The sequence below is a fragment of the Schistocerca serialis genome, chromosome 3, assembly GCF_023864345.2.
Source record: "Schistocerca serialis cubense isolate TAMUIC-IGC-003099 chromosome 3, iqSchSeri2.2, whole genome shotgun sequence".
NCBI lineage: Eukaryota > Metazoa > Arthropoda > Insecta > Orthoptera > Acrididae > Schistocerca > Schistocerca serialis.
Window position 1 is genome coordinate 356,175,896 of NC_064640.1, and position 21,555 is coordinate 356,197,450.

Below are 21,555 nucleotides of genomic sequence, written 5' to 3' on the forward strand. Positions count from 1 at the left end.
AAGTAAGTAAAGTGTTCATTATTTCAGATGTTTTCGCCATAACTGTTGACACTTTGCCGTCCGCCCGTCTCTTATAAATTTATTCGCTTGGTGCCGGCAGCGCTAATTCGGATTGGCTTGTCGCCGGCCGCTTGTCACCTTTGGGTTAGTGACAAGCTTCAAACACATTGATTTTTGCGAGCTTTAATTTTTCCGGAAATCCTCCATTTTGCTGTATCGTTCCACAAACTCGAATTTTCTTTTCAAGTAACTTCTCTGCAAGTTCTACACTGTTATAATAATTATCTATGCAGAGGTGATGCCACTTTCCATAAGAAGGTGTCAATAGTTCCATCATTGTTTTTGCTAAAGGTTGTCCAGCGCCGGAACATATCTCGAATGAGGAAATGTATCCCTTACTCGAATCACACAGCTCCGAAAGCCATATTTGGTAATTTTCGACGGATTGTAAACTTTAAAATTTAACTGTCCACGCCATGGTTTCATTCCTTCATCAACTGAGATGTTTTGACTTAGATTAAACGTTTCTTTAAACTTTATGGAAAAATAATCAGTTACGAATTGCACTTTGAAAAGCCGGTCGGCATTATTCGGTTTATTGTTGATGTCGGAAAAATGTAAAAATGATAATATTTGTCTGAATCGTTTTGCGAAATATCGGTGTGTCTATCAACGAAGTTCGGGCCCCATAACGTCGACAAATTTGGCATTTTTTAAAATCCAGTTCCCTTCTATTGAAATTTTGACTGTAATACTTATTGGTTTCGTTGCTAATATATTCAAACAGATCGTTCCCAATACATAATTCTACGATATCCACCACGCTCTGTGTATCTTTGGGAAACATGTGTGGACCCGGAGATCCTTCAAATTTGTTATTGGTCCTCAGTAAATTCTTCCGAATCAGATGGCAACCGTAGCGTTCGCCGAGTTCTTCTTGGACGTATTTCACTATCTATCCTCTGACGGTTTTGCATCAGTCCCCTATAACTTAGAACTACTTAAACATAACTAACCTATGAACATCACACACATCCAAGCCCGAGGATGGATTCGAACCTGCGACCGTAGCGGTCGCGTGGTTCCAGACTGAAGCGCCTAGAACCGCTCGGCCATTTCGGCCGGCGGTTCCAAAAATCTGGAAATCGCGTGGGGAGGGATCGGGACTGTATGGGGTACGTGTAAGGGATTCCCAGCGAAACGACTGCAATGTAGCCAACACAACCTGTCAACAAAATGCCCGCCCTCACGTTTCGACTACGCTGCAGAAGTTTCACTCGGATGCCCTTACACATACTCCATGGAGTCCCATTCTCTCCCCATGCGATATCCATAATTTTGGTGCCCTGAAGTAAGATACTAGTGGCAGTCGATTTGCTTCGGACGAAGAGGTACAAGCCCGGGTAAAATCAAGGTTCCGTAAGCAACCGCAAACTTTTTCCGTGAAGCCACTGACCGTCTTGTCTCACAGTGGGATAAATGTATTAACAATTATGGCGATTACTTTTGAAATAATGAAGAATTTTCTTCCTTTTTTCCCATCTGTCTAGTTTTCATTTGTCTGCGCCTTATACAAATGCAGGAATGTGGTCAAACCCAAAGTTCTGTCAAGAATCCAGGAAAACTGACAAATAGTAATATCTGAGTCGTTCAATGTATGTTGAAATCCGACCGGAGACTTGTAAGATTCGTGGCAAACGCAGGCCACAGATTTGTCATTTGGAAGCGGAGCCAGCACTCCCACCACCCAGCCTGGTGTAAGTCCTTTCAGCCTGACTCAATTTCGGCGGCTCATGTGTCAATGTTGACACTTACTGATTCACGCAGCATGTCACGCGCCTTGGACCCAATTGCAGACCTCTCAATTCAAGAATAGTTACCGGAAATGAAGCTCCTACCTAACTTTCTAGTAACAATCAGCAACACTAACTATTAGAGATAGACGGTGACAGCACATAAAATAAGGCTCGTGAAACTAAAGAACTGCCGTGCATCAAAACTATCTAAACCGTAGCCTACGGAGTAGGCTGCGACTGGATTCGTGATTTCCTGTCAGAAAGGTCACATTCGTAGTAATAGACGGAAAGTCATCGAGTAAAACAGAAGTATATCCGGCGTTCCCCAAGGAAGTGTTATAGGCCCTCTATTGTTCCTGGTCTATATTAACGACATAGGGGACAATCTGAGTAGCCGTCTTAGATTGTTTCCAGATGATGCTGTCATTTACCGTCTTGTAAAGTCATCAGATGATCAAAAATACAAGCAAAATAATTTACATAAGATATCTGTATGGTGCGAAAAGTGGCAATTGACCCTGAATAAAGAAAAGTGTGAAGTTATTCACATGAGTGCTAAAAGAAATCCGCTAAATTTCGATTACCCGGTAAGTCACACAAATCTTAAGGCTGTAAATTCAGACAAATACTTAGGGATTACAATTATAAATAACCTAAATTGGAACGATCACATAGATAATATTGTGGGTAGAGCAAACCAAAGACTGCGATTCATAGGCAGAACACTTTGAAGGTGCAACAGGTGTACTAAAGAGACTGCTTACAACACGCTTGTCCACCCTATTCTGCAGTATTGCTGTGCTGCGTGGGATCCGCATCAGGTGGGACTGACGGATGAAATCGAAAAAGTTCAAAGAAGGGCAGCTCGTTTTGTATAACCGTGAAATAAGGGAGATAGTGTCACAGACATGATACGTGAATTGAAGTGGTAATCATGAAAACAAAGGCGTTTTTCGTTGCGACGGGATTTTCTCATGAAATGTGAATCACCAGTTTTCTCCTCCGATTGCGAAAACATTCTGTTGCCACCCACCTACATAGGGAGAAATGATCATCACGATAAAATAAGAAAAATCAGGGCTCACACAGAAAAATTTAAGTGCTCGTTTTTCCCACGTGCCATTCGCGAGTGGAACGGTAGAGAGACAGCTTGAAGGTGGTTCATTGAACCCTCTGCCAGGTACTTTATTGTGAATAGCAGAGTAATCACGTAGATGTAGATGTAAATGACGTCACTGAAGGAGTATGGATTTTTCAGCTAGTACCAGTCCTACGATGGTTTTTAGTCAAGTTAGTTCTAGCTACTGGAGTATCTTGTTCGCTGAGAGAAAAATCGTAGTTGAGACACTATGGTATGTCAATACGTTCTGGTTTTTTTTTTCAGCTGATGATAACCCCTCGGATCCTGAATTATGAAGATTTTGAAGTAATACGGAACAGCTGTCTGCTTCTCACACTGTGTAAACCAAGTGGAAGTGACTGATGCCCTCTTCACTGGACTGGTGGGTCGGAGGATCGAGTTAAAAGTCTCAGCTCAGATTTAGATTTTCCGTGGTTTCGTCCTAGCAAGTGGGATAGATGCTTCACTACGGCCGGAACAGCATCCCCCTCACGATACTGCCACAATTTTTGTGGTATCGATAGCTACGATGCGACGGCTTAGGTACAAGTTCTTAGGTTGGCACTAAGAGAGCGGACGAACAACTCCGACCACAGCGCCCTCTAGCCGACGATGTGGAGCTCGACGAGCGCCGCTCCACGTTCAGCCCATTTCATTACGAGCAGACGACCTAGCAAGATTGTTTCTATTGCATAGTGGACGAGCCACTACAGATTTTGCCTTTGAAACTTCTAGTCGATGTTAGCTTTGATTGATGTACGGCATCGCATGAACGCCAAAGTTAAGTAACAATTTAAGTATTCATATTCTTCCTATAGTAAAGGTTCTTTAAATTTACACGCAGTACCGAAGTACTTCACCCTTTCCTGCTCCTACTCGCGTCCTTTACTCTCGGCCTTTTTTGCAGAAGCGGTTCACAGGAGCAGATCCACGCGCTGGAGCAGATACAAAATTTTTAATGAACTCGAAGACGGGGGATCACAAGCGCTCACCCTCTTCTCTTTTATTCCAGCATACTATCATTCATAGAGCGAAGGCTGTGACTGGAGATTTCATGAAAAATGTTCCAGGGAAAACAAATGGCCAACTCATAGCTGTAGTATCAACATTCACTATTTGAGCAGAAGTATACGGTTACCCTTATATAATACGGAACTGACCACTGGATGTCACGTGAGGCGTATCCGCCAGTAGAAACGGAGGTGTGGAGTGTGTTGTCAGTAGAGGAGTAGTAACGGCAGAATGGGTCGGTCAGGAGAGCTTAGTGACTTCGAACATGGACTGTATAGTCACTGCATGTCACCTAAGTAATGAATCCATCACGGATATTTCGGCCGTTCTAAAGCTTCACAGGTCGACTGGTGATGCGATTGTGAAGTGGAAATGCAAAGGAACAACAACAGCTAAACCAAGCACGTGAGGCGGATCCGCCAGTAGAAACGGAGTGTGTTGTCAGTAGAGGAGTAGTAACGGCAGAATGGGTCGGTCAGGAGAGCTTAGTGACTTCGAACATGGACTGTATAGTCACTGCATGTCACCTAAGTAATGAATCCATCACGGATATTTCGGCCGTTCTAAAGCTTCACAAGTCGACTGGTGATGCGATTGTGAAGTGTAAATGCAAAGGAACAACAACAGCTAAACCAAGACCATGCAGACTCAATGTATCGACCAACAGGGACCGTCGAGCACTGGGGTAGGCTGATTGTAAAAAGTCGTATGAAATCAGCGGTAAAAATTACTCATGAATCTCAGTCCATCTAGCATAATGACTGCATAAGGAGTCGAAAAGAATGGCGTACTCTTATGGAATAATTCCTGTTAAGTCACAAATTTCTGTAGTCAGCGCAAAGAGACACTTGTAGTGATGTAAAGTGCGACGCCACTGAAGAGTGAGTTGTTGGAAACGAGTGATTTTGAGTGATGAATCACGCTACACCCATCGAGAATCCGATAGAGAGGTTTTAGTTTGTTGAGTGCCTACAGAACGTTGCTTGCCATGATATATAGTGCCTACGGTGAAATACGGTTACAGATGGCCGTATGGGTGCATTTTTCGTGGCTAGGATGTGGTTTCCTTACTGCACTTAAGAAAGCGCTGTACTACGTACAGCAGGGGAACACTTCGGAGACAATCCTGGTTTATACCAGCGGGACAATGTTCCCTGTCGTAAAGCAGCATCTGTGAGATAATGTTTTGTGGCCAATAATATGCCTAAAATGGAGTGGCCTGCTTAGAGTGCCGGCATGAACGCAAAGAAAAACCTTTAGCGTGAGTCAGAACGTCAACTTTACTCCAGACCCCAGCATCCAACATCACTACCATCTCTGGTTTCGACTCTCGAGGAAGAATGCCATTCCTCCACAGTCATTGAGACACGTCATTGAACGTGTCCCCAGCAGAACTGAAGTCGTTATAAAGGCGAAGGAAGCACGCACCCCTTATTAACGTCCACTAATAGGTGTCTGGATACTTTTGATCATATAGTGTATGTAAATATTGTACGGTACCCGTTGACAAACCACCACAGCCACAAAGTGAGGGTAGGCGGTTTGCGAGCGACTGACCTGTGGCGGGTGACTTGTTCCTGTGCAGGCGGGCGCGTGGGCGGTGAGCGGGCTGCGGGTGCTGCTTGGCGGCTGTCCGGCGCTGTGGCTGCGGGGGCGGCGCGTGCGACTGCCAGCGCGTCGTCGTCATCTTGGTGAAGGCGAACGGCTCCAGCAGCGTCATCGCGTCCATCATCCGCGTCACCTGGTGCAGCGCAGAGTGCGACGACCTCGGGCTGCAACACAGCACGCAGTCGGCTAAATGCGTACTGCCGATCTCTGCCTATCATGTGTTAGCATTGCCAGAGGGAACATTTGCTGTATGCTCGGACAACGAATGCACAATAAAAATCTCTACCAGTTCCATTATTTATATGACTGAACATCTCCTGGAACAGAAGTAATATCGTATGGGAAAGACGTGGAATCTATTGTTTCTTGACGAGACCACAAGTTGCGGTAATAAGTTACACGTATAAAAGACAGAGCTATTTATCTCGAGATAATATAGACAAATGGTGATGCCAATTCGCACGGGTACAAAATGGAACTGTTGCTTTGAAATAAAAATACCCCACTTGGCGACAGTAAGTGATACGTACGCAAGACAATGTCTGTTGTTTGTACGGGGTGATCCAAACGTCAGTTAAAATTAGAAAATTCAATACTTCGCGGGGAAATGTAGACAGAGAGGTAAAAATATACACACATGCTTGGAATTAGATGGGGTTTTCTTGAAACCAAAAAAGTTCAGCAAATCACCAGCGCATGGCGTTTCACATAATAAACACATCAAAAAAATTTTGCTTCACCTCGGTTCCGAGAGTTCCGGAACCTGTTCAGAAAATTGGTATACAGATAAACATAAACATCATTTCCGCCATTTTTATTGCTCATGAAACCCACACATTGCATATTGCACCACCATACAGCGAGGCCTTCAGAAGTGGTGGTCCAGATTACTGTAAACGTCGGTACCCCTAATACCCAGTAGCACGTCCTCTTGCACTGATGCATGCCCGTATTCGTCGTGGCATACTATCCACCAGTTAATCAAGGCACTGTTGGTCCAGATTGTCCCACTCTTCAACGGCGATTCAGAGTAGATGCCTCAGAGTGCTTGTTGGGTCACGTCGTCCATAAACAGCCCTTTTCAATCTATCCCAGGTATGTTCGATAGGGTTCATGTCTGGAGAACATGCTGGTCACTCTAGTCGAGAGATGTTGTTATCCTGAAGGAAGTCATTCACAAGATGTGCACGACGGGGGCCCTAATCGTCGTCCATGAAGACGAATACCTCACCCATATGCTGCTGATATAGTTGTACTATAGGTCGGAGGATGGCATTCACGTATCGTACTTCCGTTACGGTGCCTTCCATGACCACCAGCGGCGTACGTCGGTCCCACATAATGCCATCCCAAAACAGAAGGGAACCTCCACCTTGCTACACTCGCTGGACAGTGTGTCTAAGGCGTTTGGCGTGACTGAGTTGCCTCCAAACACGTCTCCGATGATTGTCTGGTTGAAGGCACATGCGACACTCATCGTTGAAGAAAACGCGATGCCGATCCTGAGCGGCCCTTTCGGAATGTTGTTGGGCAAATCTATACCGTACTGCATGGTGTCGTGGTTGCACAGATGGATCTCGCCTTGGACGTCGGGAGTGAAGTTACGCATGATGCAGCCTATTGCGCTCAGTTTGAGTCGTAACACGACGTCCTGTGGCTGCATTATTCAACATTCTGACGTTGCTGTCAGGATTCCTCCGAGCCATAATCCGTAGGTACCGATCATCCACTGCAGTAGTAGCCCTTGGGGGGCCTGAGCGAGGCATGTCATCGATAGTTCCTGTCTCTTTGTATCTCCTCCATGTTCAAACAACATCACTTTGGTTCACTCCGAGACGCTTGGACAGTTCCCTTGCTGAGAGCCCTTCCTGGCACAAAGTAACAATGCAGAAGCGATCGAACCGCGGTATTGACCGTCTAGGTACGGTTGAACTACAGACAACACGTGCTGTGTACCTCCTTCCTGGAGTAATGAGTGGAACTGATCGGCTGTCGGACCCCCTCCGTCTAATAGGCGCTGCTCATGCATGGTTGTTTACATCTTCGGGTGGGTTTAGTGACAGTCAAAGGGACTGTGTGTGTGATACAATAACCACAGTCAACGTCTATCTTCAGGAGTTCCTGGAATCGGGGTGATGCAAAACTTTTTTTGACGTGTATACAAAAGTAATAATTAGCATAAAAATTGATTTTTGGGAAAGACGGTGTTTTTTGTAACACATGCTCAACATATCGGCTGTCATTCATCAACAATACCTGTAGTGGAGCGACAATGTTGTGAACAGCACTGAACAGTAGGTATGGTGAGAAACTGCCGTCGGATGTTTTCTTTTAGCATTCCTAATGAAATCGGATGATCGTGGTAGGCTTGCGACTGCAGATGACCCCACAATCAATAATGACACGGATTAAGGGCTGGGGACTTGGGAGGTCAAGGATGACGGACGTTACAACGCAGCATTCGATCCTCACCAAGCGATGTACACAAGACGTCTTTCACAAGCATAGCAATATGGAGAGGAGCGCCATACTGTATAAAGGTCGTACCTTCCAGCACGTGTTTATAAACCTTCTCTCATTACAGCTCATTTTATACACGATTCTCATGCGGCGTCACCGACATTTTACTGTCCAGCATTGTCTGTTAGCCAGTTTTTGCACTCGTTTTTGGTTTCAGTGAAACACCATGTCATTTCAGGCATGTATATCAATTTTTACCTCCCTATCTACATTATTCCCTGAATTAGCGGGTTTTAAAATGTTAACAAACTTTTAGGTCACCCTGTATATTAAACGGAGTTACACAAATGCACCGTATAGCACTGACCTAGTTTGTTAGACCTCACTACATTACGTGAAAAGCGGCAGGATTGATAACAAGCGTCAAGTGCATTTGGGATCATGGCAAGCGAGTGCGCGTTCTTTAAATATCTGTGGCTGCATCGTTGTTACAACTGTAATGATATCAGTACGCTACATGGGACTCCAGGTAGCAGTAACTGAACATTTCAGTAGTAACTAACTTCTAGTACTAATTTGTTCGGATACTATAACGACGATGGAGAGAGGATATGAGAGCAGGTGAAAAATTAATTATTTAATGTTCTACCTATGTGTCGAAGCTGGAACTGCTATAATTCCGACTAAGAAGTAAGCATATATTTGAACTAACCGTGATTATCCTTAAATTAGAAGCCTATTCTCGCTCACTGCCTGTCATCACTCGCTCATACTTTTAAATATTTGCTGGCATTCAGGTTAGATTTGATGGGAGGCTAAAATTAACTACGCTACCACCAACAAAATTTGATAAATGGAGCACAAAATAACGTAAACGTAGATTCAATTCTGTTCAAAATAACTGCAACTTTCCTTCGCTCCGCTCTTTGAGATTCCGTGGCGTAGCGCGTAGTGTCAGGGGACTTGAAAGAGTTACACGCGTCGTCCCAGGCTAAGATCATTACGCAGCACGAGTGGCGCACTCTGAGAAGAGAGCACATGTTCTTGGTCTGCTGCAGTGGCAGTGCTGCGGTGTGCATCACACTGTGGGAGCGGCAGTTGGAAACGAACTCCAGGGCGTAAGTGAGCGCCAGAATTTCACGTTGAAGACGTGTACAATTTAGATATACAATTCTTATAGGTGAAACATCTAAATGATTCACAGGGTCACCGTGAAATTCTGGCGGTATTTAAACTAAATGCGATGTCACGTCAAGCCATAGTGAAACAGAGCTGGTAATCTGACAACGGCGCACAGACATGGGTCATGCTGAACGGGAAGGAAGACCATCGATATGGGCCACAGACGGAAATTTTCAGTCAATCGAGAAATTGATTCACAGCAGTTACAAATTTTCCGACGATGAGGACGTTCACACAGTGGTTCTCGAATGACTGCCTCAGCAATGGATGGATCGTCGAGGCGCTGAACGATTCGTTGAACATCCGTTCGTTGTTTTACAAAGAGCTGGTGACTATGTCGAAAACAAGTGTCACGTATGTCTGCCATTTTAAAGAGTAGTACAGCATTCAATAAAAGTTTCTTTGCCTGCCATAATAACGTATAACTTACATTCTGAAGTCCTCTCGTATCATCTGGACCGAGCAAGATGGCGCAGTGATTAGCACAATGGACTCGCATTCTAGAGGACGACAGTTCAAATCCCCGTCCGCTCACCCAGATTTAGGTTTTTACTGATATCCCTAAACTTCTCCGGCAAAATGCCTAGCTAGTTCCTTTGAAATGGCCACGGCCGATTTCCTTCATCATCCTTTCGTATTCCGAGCTTGTGCTCTGTCTCATACCGCCACCACTAGTTTTCGGTGCTACTAAGCGGAATTGCCGCAGCTGTTGTAAGGAGGCCGCGACCGCCACTCGGCACCGAGCGAACCAAAACACCATTGCATGAGATGCGGCAGTAACACCCTCTGGTTTCCACATTGCGTGTCAGAGGCCAGTACTCGCAGTACTGTCGGCGAAGCAGAATGGCAGGGCGACCACGGAAGTCGCAGGCCAGTTGCCCACATTCTGGCCGCAACACTGTCTTGGGGTACGTGTTTAGAAGCAATGCCCCGGCACTATTGGACACCAAACCTGTATAGACACCCATTATTTCCAGTAGAGATAATCGGAGTCTCGCAGCACCTACTACGGCTGTAGGTTGATATCAGGCAACAGGGTGACATGGTCGACGAGCCGACTACTGGCTCTAAGTCTACTCCCGTGAAGTTGGCACCTTCCACTGGTGGACCACCTCGGGTTCACTTCGGCAGTAGCTGGATTTCTGCCTCGGAGGTCAGCCGTTCGTGACCGGAGTTGTACAGCCGATATCAGCCTGTACTTGCGCTGTACGCCTCCGCTAGGAATGGCGAACACTACCGATGTGAGCTGTCATCCGCTACAAGAACCAAGGCGGACTACCCTGTCTACAGGCGCGCCCTGTGGTCAATGAAGGAAAACTACGAGAATAAAAACATAGACACAAAATTTTGTATAGTTGTATGAGGAAGTGTCATGAACGACATACTATAAATCCCCACCAGTTGGGTGTGAGCGTGGTGGTTGGGGGGGGGGGGGGAGGGGGTTAAATGTAACTTTTTTTAGGTTTTGTTTGAATGACTCAAAAACCATAGCTTCTAGCAAGAATGTTTCCCAGTAAAAAATTAAAATAAAAAACGTACTATTCGTATTTCCTCTACGACCAATAGTTTCGGCGTTGCTGAGGGATGGAAAACCCGCAGTTTATTAAAAGTAGTGTTCTGATGGTATCAAATTAATGCCTGTTGTTAGATGAAGTAGATTAAGATGAAATGTTAAATGTCTGTACCACGTATAAGTATCTTAGAGCCTACTGAGGCATAAATTATACTCGAGTGTGTAACAGGGTGGAGAGGGTGAAGATAGAAGTGCGAGGGAAGATAGTTCGCCAGACTGTGGTCATGCCATTCCCTCCTGAAGACAGAACAGGTGATTTCCACTCGCTACATCACAAGAAGCAACTACTGGGTGTTTCACAAACTTATTTAGACCCTCTGCAGCCCGCCATACTAATCACTGGCAAAGCGTAAGAGTTTCTGCGTTAGTATTAGTGGCACAGTAACTCATAACTGTATCCCATGTAGTGCAACACACTTTTGTGGAAAATAAACACACCATCCTGTGGAGGGCAATTGTAGTATAACGTTGTGAAACACCCTATAGTTGCTTCTTGGGAGGTGGCGAGTTACATAGAGTGGTGGGAAGTCACCACTCGCTCTTCGTTTTGCAGACATATGAAGGAGAGAAGTGCATGACTACAATTCGGCAGCCTACTTCCCTTGCACTTCTGTCCTCTACCTATGCCTCCCCGCTCTCTTACACCCATAGAACACAATTTATCCCTTATTGCATCGCTACTGCACTTAAACGTTGGACACAAATTTAATATTTTTGTTCTTACCCCACCTTATTTAACAGTAAACAGTAATTTTTTACCATGAAAACAGTATTTTTAATAATCTTCAGCTTTTCCATCCCCTGCAACGCCGAAAATGTTAGCTCTAAAGAAAAAACATATAATACCGTTTTTGTACGAAATTTAATGTAGTTTCAATTTGTACTGGGAATAATTTTCGCTAGAAGCTGCGGTTTATGAATTATTCGAGAAAAACTTAATAAAGTGACCTTTAAATGCCCCCCCACCCCCACCCTTACACGCCATTAATGTGGAGTTTTAGTACGTTGTCGTGAAACTCCTACCACCGTAAAAAATTGCGTCTACTTCACCTTGTTTGGTCTTCATTGTCTGGGCTACTGCCCTGACCTGCAGAGACGGTGTACGAGCTGCCGCAGGTTACCAGAGTCAGTCCTGCTCTGCTGTTGACGTTAAGCCGGCTGCTGATCGGCCACAGTATCAGTAACCGCCGGCAACTGTCGTCACACGACAAGCGGGTGTAACTGTTACGGAGCAACGCTAGGAGTGTTGTAACTTTTCTAATAAAATGAGTGAGTGTTAATGCTGTTTTCTTGGTCGACCACCGGTCAACAGCCTGGCTCAACCCACCACCTCGTCTCAACCCTGCTACTGTAGATGTCATCAACCTCGGGCCTCTACATTTGCGTGTCTGAAGCAACTCCGAAACGGCTATCGGCAGCCCGACCCAGCATCTCATACCGGCTGCAGCAGTTAGCAGGAATAATTACAGTGGACTAACTGTTTTGTTTAGTTCTTCTACTTTAGCGTGCAGAGGATTTCTAAGCGGGAGTGTTATCGGAACTTTAGAGTAGTGTTTATGAGGTCGGAAGAACGGCTGATTTGTCAAAATTTCGTGGCAATTACAGGGAGCACTCTTTATGACCAATAAGGTGCTTGTAGTGCAAACTATTAGGGCACAGTGTGTGTACCATGTACTGAGTCACTACTGTATCAATAGAGCATTTTAGGTGCCGACGTTATGACGATGGTGCTAGGCAGTGTAGGGAATTGAAGTCTCATGATTATGCGTAAGATGTAAGATAGTATTGTAGATTTGCGAGAGTCCACCTCCGTAGTTGAGTGGTCAACGCGGCTGACTGCCAGCTGGAGGACCCGTGTTCGACTCCTGGCACTGCCAGGATTTTTTCCTTGCAGGGAGGTTACGGGGTGCACTCAGCCTCACGTGGGTCAATTGAGGATCTACGCGACCGATTAGCAGCTATTCCAAGATCAGGAAATCCGACAACGACCGGGAGAGCGGAGGGATTAGCACATGCCCCTCCATCTCGCATCCAGTGACACCATTGGCAGAGGATGACACGGCGATGGGTCGGGCACGATTGGGCCAGAAGGCGGAACTTTATCTTACCTTAATCGATGATTGTGAGAGGATATTGTCCTGATGTTGTTGCTGTTTTGGCTGATTTGGGGAAGGGGACCAAACAGCGAGGTCATCGTCCCATCGGGTTAGGAAAGGATGGAAAGGAAGTTGGCCGTACCCTTCCAAAGGAGCTATCCCGGCATTTGCTTGAAGCGATTTATAGAAATCACGGAAAACCTAAATCAGGATGGTCGGAAACAGATTTGAACCGTTGTTCTCCCGAATGCGAGTCCAGTGTGTTAAGCACTGCACCATGTCACTCGGTGTGTTGCTGTTTTATTATACTTAATTGTGTATTGGGGTCAGTGACAGAGTCCAGGACGCATGGTATTTCCGGGCGGGAGGTGATTCGTACGTTAATAAATCAGGTAAAGCAGTTAACAATGGACTTGGCAGAGACGTATAGGCAAATGGTTGATGTGAAAGAAGATGGGCTATCGTCCAGTTTATCTACTACATCGGTGGATTCAGCCGCCGCTAATTTGATTTCTCCCTTTTCTGGCAAACCAACTGACGATGTGTTGTCCTTCTTGGGCCGGCCGGAGTGGCCGAGCGGTTCTAGTCGCTACAGTCTGGAACCGCGCGACTGCTACGGTCGCAGGTTCGAATCCTGCCTCGCGCATGTATGTGTGTGATGTCCTTAGGTTAGTTAGGTTTAAGTAGTTCTAAGTTCTAGGGGACTGATGACCTGAGATGTTAAGTCCCATAGTGCTCAGAGCCATTTGAACCATCTTTTGTCCTTCTTGGGTGGTTTGGAGGCAGTAGCAAAGATTGGCGTTTACACAGATGATTAGCTATTACAAATGGCTTAGTTGCGGCTGACAGAGGACGCAAAAGCGTTTGATAGGTATAACTGGGAGTTGAAGAAGTACTGTCTTCTGAGCGGTTTGAACAGTGGATCAGTAAACGCTGTAGAAAACAGAATAGCGCGAGGTTTTTACGGAAACAGTTGAGTGGAACGTCAGGGAAGCACAATGATTCAGTCGAAAGTTTCAGCGATGGGATAATAAAAGTCAATTGGCATACTTACGAATTAATGGGAAGAGATGAAGCAAATAAGATTATCTTCCAGGACGAGGAGCATAAAGGTCCAGACGCTTTCCTCAGAGGTCTGCCGTCCGATGTGTATAAAAGCGTTCTGTGATGTAGCCCGAAAGACATTAACGCTGCCGTTAGGTTAGCTACGGATCAGGAGATAGATATAGCGACAGGGGTATGCAATACGCGAGTCATTTTGTCTGCTGACGTGCGATCCTACAGGTGTGGGCGCTCAGGGCACGTCCAGAGGCAGTGCCGTCAGTCACAACGTGAGAACTGTCGTGTGGTTGGGCACCACGGGAAGAACTGTACAAGCAAGGGGCGGAATGGACGGGGGCGAAATGCTCAAGCGTTAAAAGCAAACGGGAACCCCATTCAATATCAATGCTGCAGAACGTATGTGGAGGCGGAAAGTGGCGTTGTGGGAGTGGTAAGGGACTAGGGGAGTACATTTTATTGGGGACAGGGGCGCATGTGTCAGTGGCAAATCTTCACCTCGTTGGTAGGAAACAATTAAACGCCCTTCACTATAGTTTGCAGGGGGTAGGAGACGGTGACGAAGTAACTGGTTTCAGCAATATTATGTTTTAGGTGGGGGCAGAATGAGTTCATGAGTGCGTCGAATAGCTGTATAATGTAACTAAAGGTTGCTACGCAATTCTGAGTCTAGATTTTTTGTTCCACTGAACTTCTGTGACATATGGTGGACGTCAAGGTGACCATGTTCCAATTGGGATAAACTGCCACCAGCGAAATGCTATCGCAAGGTTCATCTACAAACCATTTTAACGACGGACAAAATCACTAAGGCTTAATACGTATGATATCTTCATCTATATCTAGATACATACCCCACAAGCCACCGTATGGTGCATGTCGAAAGGTAAAACATACAACATACCACTGATAGTCACCTCCTTTCCCGTTCCAGTAGCAAGCAGATCGAGGGAGAAACGACTGTCTGTAAGCCTCCTTACTAGTCCTACTTTCTGGTCCTTAGGCGAAATGTACGTTGGCGACTATGAAATCGTTCAGCAGTCAGCCTCAGAAGCTGATTCTTTAAATTTCCTCAGTATGGCATACGTCGCGAAATGAACGTCATCTTCCCTCAAAGGATTCCCATTTGAATTCACGAAGCATCTCTGTGCTACTTGCTTGCTGATCGAACCTACTGGTAACGAATCTAGCAGCAAGGCTCTGAATTGCTTCAGTGTCTTCCATTAATACGACCTGGTGTGGATCCCAAACACTCTAGCAGTACTTAAAAATGGGTTGAACTAGTGCTCCACACACAGTCTCCTCTACAGGTGAAAAATTCTGCGATGAAACGAAGTCGACCTCTCGTCCTCCCTACTCCCAATCTGACGTTCTCGTTCCATTTCATGTCGCTTTGCAACGTTACACCTCGATATTTAATTCATATGGAGTGGCGGGCAGCACTACTAATTCTGTATTCGGAAGTCACAGCATTATTTTTCCTGCTCATCCACATTAACTTACATTTTTCTTCATTTAAAGCTAGTTGCCATTCATCACACCAACTAAAAATTCTGTGTAAATCATCCTGTTTCCTCCTATTGTCACTCAACGAGACACCATTCCGTACATCACAGCTTCATCAGCAAACAGCCTTCAATGGCTACTCACCCTGCCCGTCAGATCATTTATAGAATAAGAGCGGTCCTATCACACTTCCCTGAGGCACCCCTGACGATACTCTTGTTTCTGATGAACATTCACAGCCGAAGACAACTCACTGGGTTCTATTTCTTAAGAAGTCTTCTAGCCAGTCACACAACTGGAAACCTATTCCGTGTGATTGTACCTTCATTAGCAGTCTGCAGTGGGGCACCGGCTCAAACGCTTACCGGAAATCGAGGAATATGGAATCTGCCTGTTGCCCTTCATCTATGCTCAGCACGTGAAAAAAGGGCAATCCGTGCAACGAACTGAGGATATGTTAAAGAATTCTGCAGCAAATCGATGTTGAGGATAGTGGTCTGTAATTATGTGGGTCCGTACTTTTGCTTTTCTTGTATATAGGAGTCAACAGCGCTTTTTTCCAGTCGCTCGGAACTTTGCGCTGTGCGAGAGATTCGCGGAAAATGCAAGCTAAGTAAGGGACCAGTGCCGCAGAGCACTCTCCCCGAAACCGAATTGGGATTCTATCTGGACCTGGCAACTTACTTGTTTGCAACTCTTTCAGTTATTCCCTACGCCAAGGATGTCTATTTCTATGCGCTCCATGCGGGAGTCTGTGCGACAGTCGAACGACGGTATATTTGTACCATCGTCCAGCGTGAATGATTTCTTAAACGCGAAATAAAAAACTTCACCTTTCCGTTTACTGTCTTTTATTGCCAACCCAGACTGGTCGACGAGTGACAGCATAGAAGCCTTCCATCCGCTTAGTGATTTTACATATGATCAGCAGTTTCCGGGGTTCTTGGCAAGATCTTTCGCTATGGTACGACGGTGGAAATTTTTGTATGCTTCGCGTATCCATCTTCTAACGGACGCACGAAGTTCTACTAATTTTTACTTGTCGATCGCTGGGCGTTCTTTTTTGAATCGAGAGTGCAACACTCTCTGCTTTCTCAACATTTTTCAAATTTTATTATTATCTGCGGTAGAACTTTTCGATTATTAATGCACTTACTTAGCACATACGTCTCCAGAGCGCGATTTACATTTACTTTGAATGCGAACATTAGATTAGGCTTTGCAATGACTTATTGATACCGAATAAAAAGAACATACATCAAAAGAGAAACAAATATCCTTTTGTACTTCGAAATAGTGTTTCTGTTTTTCCTGTGTGTTTTTTGCACCTATCAGTTCTAGACACCATCTTCGTTTACAAAGTGGGAGAATTTATATGTCATGTGTTACGACAGACAAAGTAGCTTGTAACCACATAACTGAAATTGTCGAGTTTTAATCACAGTCAGTTTGATGTAACATGGTAAGATAGATATGTCAAAGCAGTTTTTAGTATTCCCATAGGGAAGTGGGGTAGATGCAGTATGAACTACACTTGAACTTGACAGTCAACAAATTGTAACTAAGGTTATTGGTGTTAGAATACTGTAACTATTTTGATGTACTTGTAAATTTTGAGTTTTAATGTGTATTGGTTGAACCCACTAATAAGTATGTTATGTGACACAGAAACCAGACAGCCTGTGCAAACTGTATGAGATGGATGAGAACCACGAGCGACGCATGTGGCTTGACAAACTGCTGCAGTTCATGGAGGAGCGTGGAACACCTATCTCAGCATGTCCCACCATCTCCAAGAATCCTCTCGATCTCTATCGGTTGTATGCTTACGTCAAGGAAAGAGGGGGCTTCATGGAGGTATGCAAGGTGCAGTGTTTAGGTCCATGGTAGTTCCATAGACATACTAACTAGATGTACTGTAAATAGATTTTCCTACTAACATATTTTTTAAGAATATTTTGTGATTGGAATTTAATGTGTTTCAATAAATAATAGAGCCATTGTGCAAGTGTTAAGTTTTTTTCTGTGCGTTTGATAAGGAAAGAGAAATAACTGTTGCTTAAAAGAGGGTCAGTCAAAAAGAAATGCTTCTTGTGTGTGTGTGTGTGTGTGTGTCAAAGATTTCAAATGCAACTACATAGATTGGAAAGCACACATTGACAATTAATCTACGACTTTTGAATATAATCTGTCCATTTCCATGGGTTTGGTCCATCTTTTTAACAAGGGCACGTAATCTGGATTGGTAAAATGCACAGTCCTGCTTCTGAAACCGTTGACACACTGATGTTTTCATGGCCTCCTCATCTTCAAAGTGAATCCCATGAAGAGCTGCTGTTAGTGGGCCAAACAGGTGGAAGCTTAATGATGCCAGGCCAGGGCTATATGAGGGATGAGGCAAAACTTCCTACCCAGTTTTCACAATCTCTTTAGTGATGTAATGACTGATGTGTGGTCTTGCATTGTCGTTCAGAACAACAGCATCCACCATAGCTTATGTTGTGCAAACTCACTGTAGATGTGCTTTAAGCTATTTGAGGGTTCTGACATGGTTGACAGAATTAATTGTGCATCTCTGCTCCAAAAAATCAACAATAATCTTGCCCCCTGCATTCCAGAATACTGTAGCTATAATGTTAGCTGCCAGGCACGAAGTTTTGAACTTTTTCTTCTTCAGTGAGTTCCTTTGATGCCATTCCATTGACTACCTCTTTGAGTACGCTTTAGAAAAATAACCCATGTTTGGTCTCCAATAACAAATTTTCCCAAAACTCCTCTCCCTCCAAACAGAAGGGCTGCAAGAGTTGGCAGGAAATTGTTTTTCTTGGCCTTTTATTCTGCTTGGTTAACCATTCGTCAGGTGCAGTTCTGAGACTCCTGTGTTCAGGCACAATGAGCGTAACAGGCAGAGATTTTGAAATCAGCTATTATTTCATATTTTCAACTTTAGTAACCTAAATGTGGTAGGTGGCTTTCATGGGAAAGTGTAGTAACACAACATATGAAAATGGATGCTGAAAAAACATTTTATTAAACGCAGAAGAAACAGAATATAAATGACCGAACTTTTGAATCCACCACTGAACAGTAACAGTTTTCAGCACATAAATTTTATCAAACAAATATATTTATGAAAAAAACTACCATTTTAAGTCACTGTTTTGATGCTGGTGCCTTTCAACTTCTCTCACAATTACCAGAGGAAATACATCGGTGCACAGATAAGCAAAGTTGGCAGACTATATTTCTGACAGTTTTTACATTCATAGTTTGACATCCTTCTGCGACCCATTTCTGTAGTGCAGGTGATGCGTCTACGTATATTGAGATGTGGGAGAGGAGGTGATTTCTGTGTCTTTTTTGTGAATAAATCTTTTGAGTGAGCTTCGCAAGCTGGAGGGGATTCTAATCTTTTTCATACTTCCTTTGTGTAGCTCTCCAAGCACAAGTTGATGTGCCAGAGATTTTAGGTACACTCTTCTCTGCAATTTCTCCAATTGACTTTCAAGGTACATAACCTGGGAGTTGAGACCACCTACATTCAACATTGTGAATAAAAAACGATCACTGGCCAGCGCTTTGTGTTTCTGCTCATACAATAAGTAACACACATTTGATATGCACTATCAATGCCACCGTCTGTTGAATTCTAGAAAGTGACTACCTCTGTTTTTTTTTTTTTTTTCCATTTCTCCAGATTCAGGACCAGTGACATCATCATTGTGAAGCAAATGTACAAGAATCTAATTTTTTGTTGTGGCACAGTGTGTAGGAAACGAAAACCTTCCCATCATTAAAGCCAAACATACTGCTGTATTGTGTGTTCCCTTTTATGTTAAGAAAATCTGGTGGCAGTTGTCTTTCATTTTTTCAGACAGTTCCAACATACAACAGCTTTTTTGTCTTCAAATAGTCAAAAGATGAGAATCTGAATACCAGTTATCAGCAGTGATATTTTGGCTAGATCCAAATATGGGCTTAACCATTCTCTTGACAACTCCAGTAGGTTTGTTGCTGACACAGAAACCACTTCCAGACTGTAGTCCAATTTAGATCTCCATGTTCACTGTGTATATCATTTTAGCATCAAGAAGACCAAAATGTTTTATTCCATATTTGTTAGGTTTTGAGGGTATATACTGCCAAAAAAAGACATAAACCATGTAAAACAGGAAGCATTTCATCTGTTGTGATGCTATCCTCAGGACAATAGCTCTTCTGACAATTTTTCATGAACTCTTCGAACACTTCATGAATAGATGAATAGGAGCTAGCTGCTCAAGTTCCTTCTGTTGGGCTCTGGTAATTCAGGTGTCAAAACAAAGCCAACATATCAGACTGTTAAACTGTTTGATATTCATCACAAGACTTAATTTTTCAGTCTGCCACCTTCAGTCTCCCAAAGTTCCTCCAGACTTTGACCATTCCTTCCGTATGCACCTGCTGGGTACAACGAACCAATAAATGCTCTTAGGTCAATTACATCTGTGGATCTGATGTCTCTCTCACTAGTGAAATGATCCTTGATAGTGTCAGTGTATTGATTTGCATATGTGATACTGGTGGCAAGGATATCATCGGCTAATAAATTATTCCAACACTCAACTGCACTTGTAGCATTCTAAGCATTTCCTATGACTCCAGGGAGGTGAGTGGTGATGATGTAAGATCCCGTTACAATGTCTTTCCTCAGGTGCCTTTTTGGCCCACATGGTCTTCTCATCTCTTCCCAAATAAAAGTTCCTTGTTTTGTTGTCTCTTCTTTCTTCATCTTGAGCAGTATCCTCACCATCTCGCTGCTTTAAAGAATCACCTTCACATTCTTCCATCTCATCTTGTGAATCAATGTCACTTTCATCACCAAGATCCTCAGACAGTATGGAGTCTTCCTCATCATTGTACATCAGCAAATCCTGTATTTCTTCGAGATGACAGGGGTTAGACAATTTGTAATAATTCTGAGCTGTATCTTTGAAGAATCTAGAGTCTAAAAGAGAGAACTTGAGGATAATTATGTACTCAGTCGGAATGTGCCTGAAAGGCCAAGCTTACTGAACTGTATATTTTTACAAGATATTCACAAAATTCACATTACTCATCCATAAAGTGAGCAAAATAACAACTCTTAAAAAGAACCAAAAATACTCACCTCCAAAAGCAAAGATGTATTAAAGTGCAATGAGCATGAGAGGCCACTAACATCACATCTGCTCTCTACAAAGGTAACGCAAAAATTTGTGGAGGGTGTTGTAAACACTGCCTGAAGATAGGAAGGTACTAATGGCAGGCAAATCCCATGCTGACTTATTTGGGAGAGAGGGAACAGAAACATTTCAGTTGTGCCTGTCGGGCCAATTACGCCCGACAGAGTGTTAATATTCTTGATACTCGAGTCGCACAAAGCTTTGAGTATCACATTTGCAGAAAAAATCATCATCATCACAATGCCATTACTGTGGGAGGTAATGTAACACAAATCATCCACAGTCACCTGGTGATCACCATGAATAATGTCATCGACTCACTTCATGTTGGGTGGAGTCACCTGCTGCTCTGCTTTTCATGAGCCAATGATCTGTCTTCAGCGTTGTTACGCCGACAAACAGTGCTGGTATCCACTGTTCCATCACTTTACACATTTTTCTGTCTTTCATGAATGCCAATGGGCATTTTTACTTCTACATTTCAGGCTTCTATCACAGAACGTTGTTTAATACGAACATAGACTTTGACCACATTGCAAGCAACTGCAGTACTGGCATCTGTTGATGCAGGAAGTTACCACTGCAGTAGATTAGAGAAGAAGCTTTGTAGAATAGTGCCAAATTCAAATTTTTAAATTAATAAGCATTACTGAAGAAAAAAAAAGAGGCACTGCTTGTTGACTGATCCTCAAAAGATTTTTCCGTATACCATGAGAGGTGGCTTGCAGGGTGTAAATCTAAGTTTGGATGTGTTAGGTTATGCGTGTGCTTGATCAGTTACACCCTTCTTCAGTACGAGTGTGGGAATGAGGTAAGATATCACAAGGAGCCAAATAGCTTTACTATGTAATGAATTATTCTCTTTCCTCTTAATCTGAAACATCCATTTCCTGTACTTTTATTGTAACCAGTTTTATGATAATTTGCAGTCTAATGTCTG

At 43.9% G+C, this 21,555-nt stretch overlaps 2 protein-coding genes across 2 annotated transcripts in view; one reads left to right on the forward strand and one right to left on the reverse strand.

Annotated features, from left to right (window-relative positions):
* Window positions 1–5,753, reverse strand: part of LOC126470841 (katanin p60 ATPase-containing subunit A-like 1) — a 108,915-nt gene extending 103,162 nt beyond the window's left edge. Inside the window, exon 1 of the mRNA XM_050098856.1 lies at window positions 5,485–5,753. Coding sequence (XP_049954813.1) covers window positions 5,485–5,753 — 269 coding nt within the window. The remainder of the gene's footprint in view (window positions 1–5,484) is intronic.
* Window positions 5,754–5,978: 225 nt separating this feature from the next.
* LOC126470842 (trithorax group protein osa-like) overlaps window positions 5,979–21,555 on the forward strand; it is a 65,089-nt gene continuing 49,512 nt past the window's right edge. Inside the window, 2 exon segments of the mRNA XM_050098858.1 lie at window positions 5,979–6,050; window positions 17,080–17,268. Of these exon segments, the coding sequence (XP_049954815.1) occupies window positions 5,979–6,050; window positions 17,080–17,268 (261 nt within the window).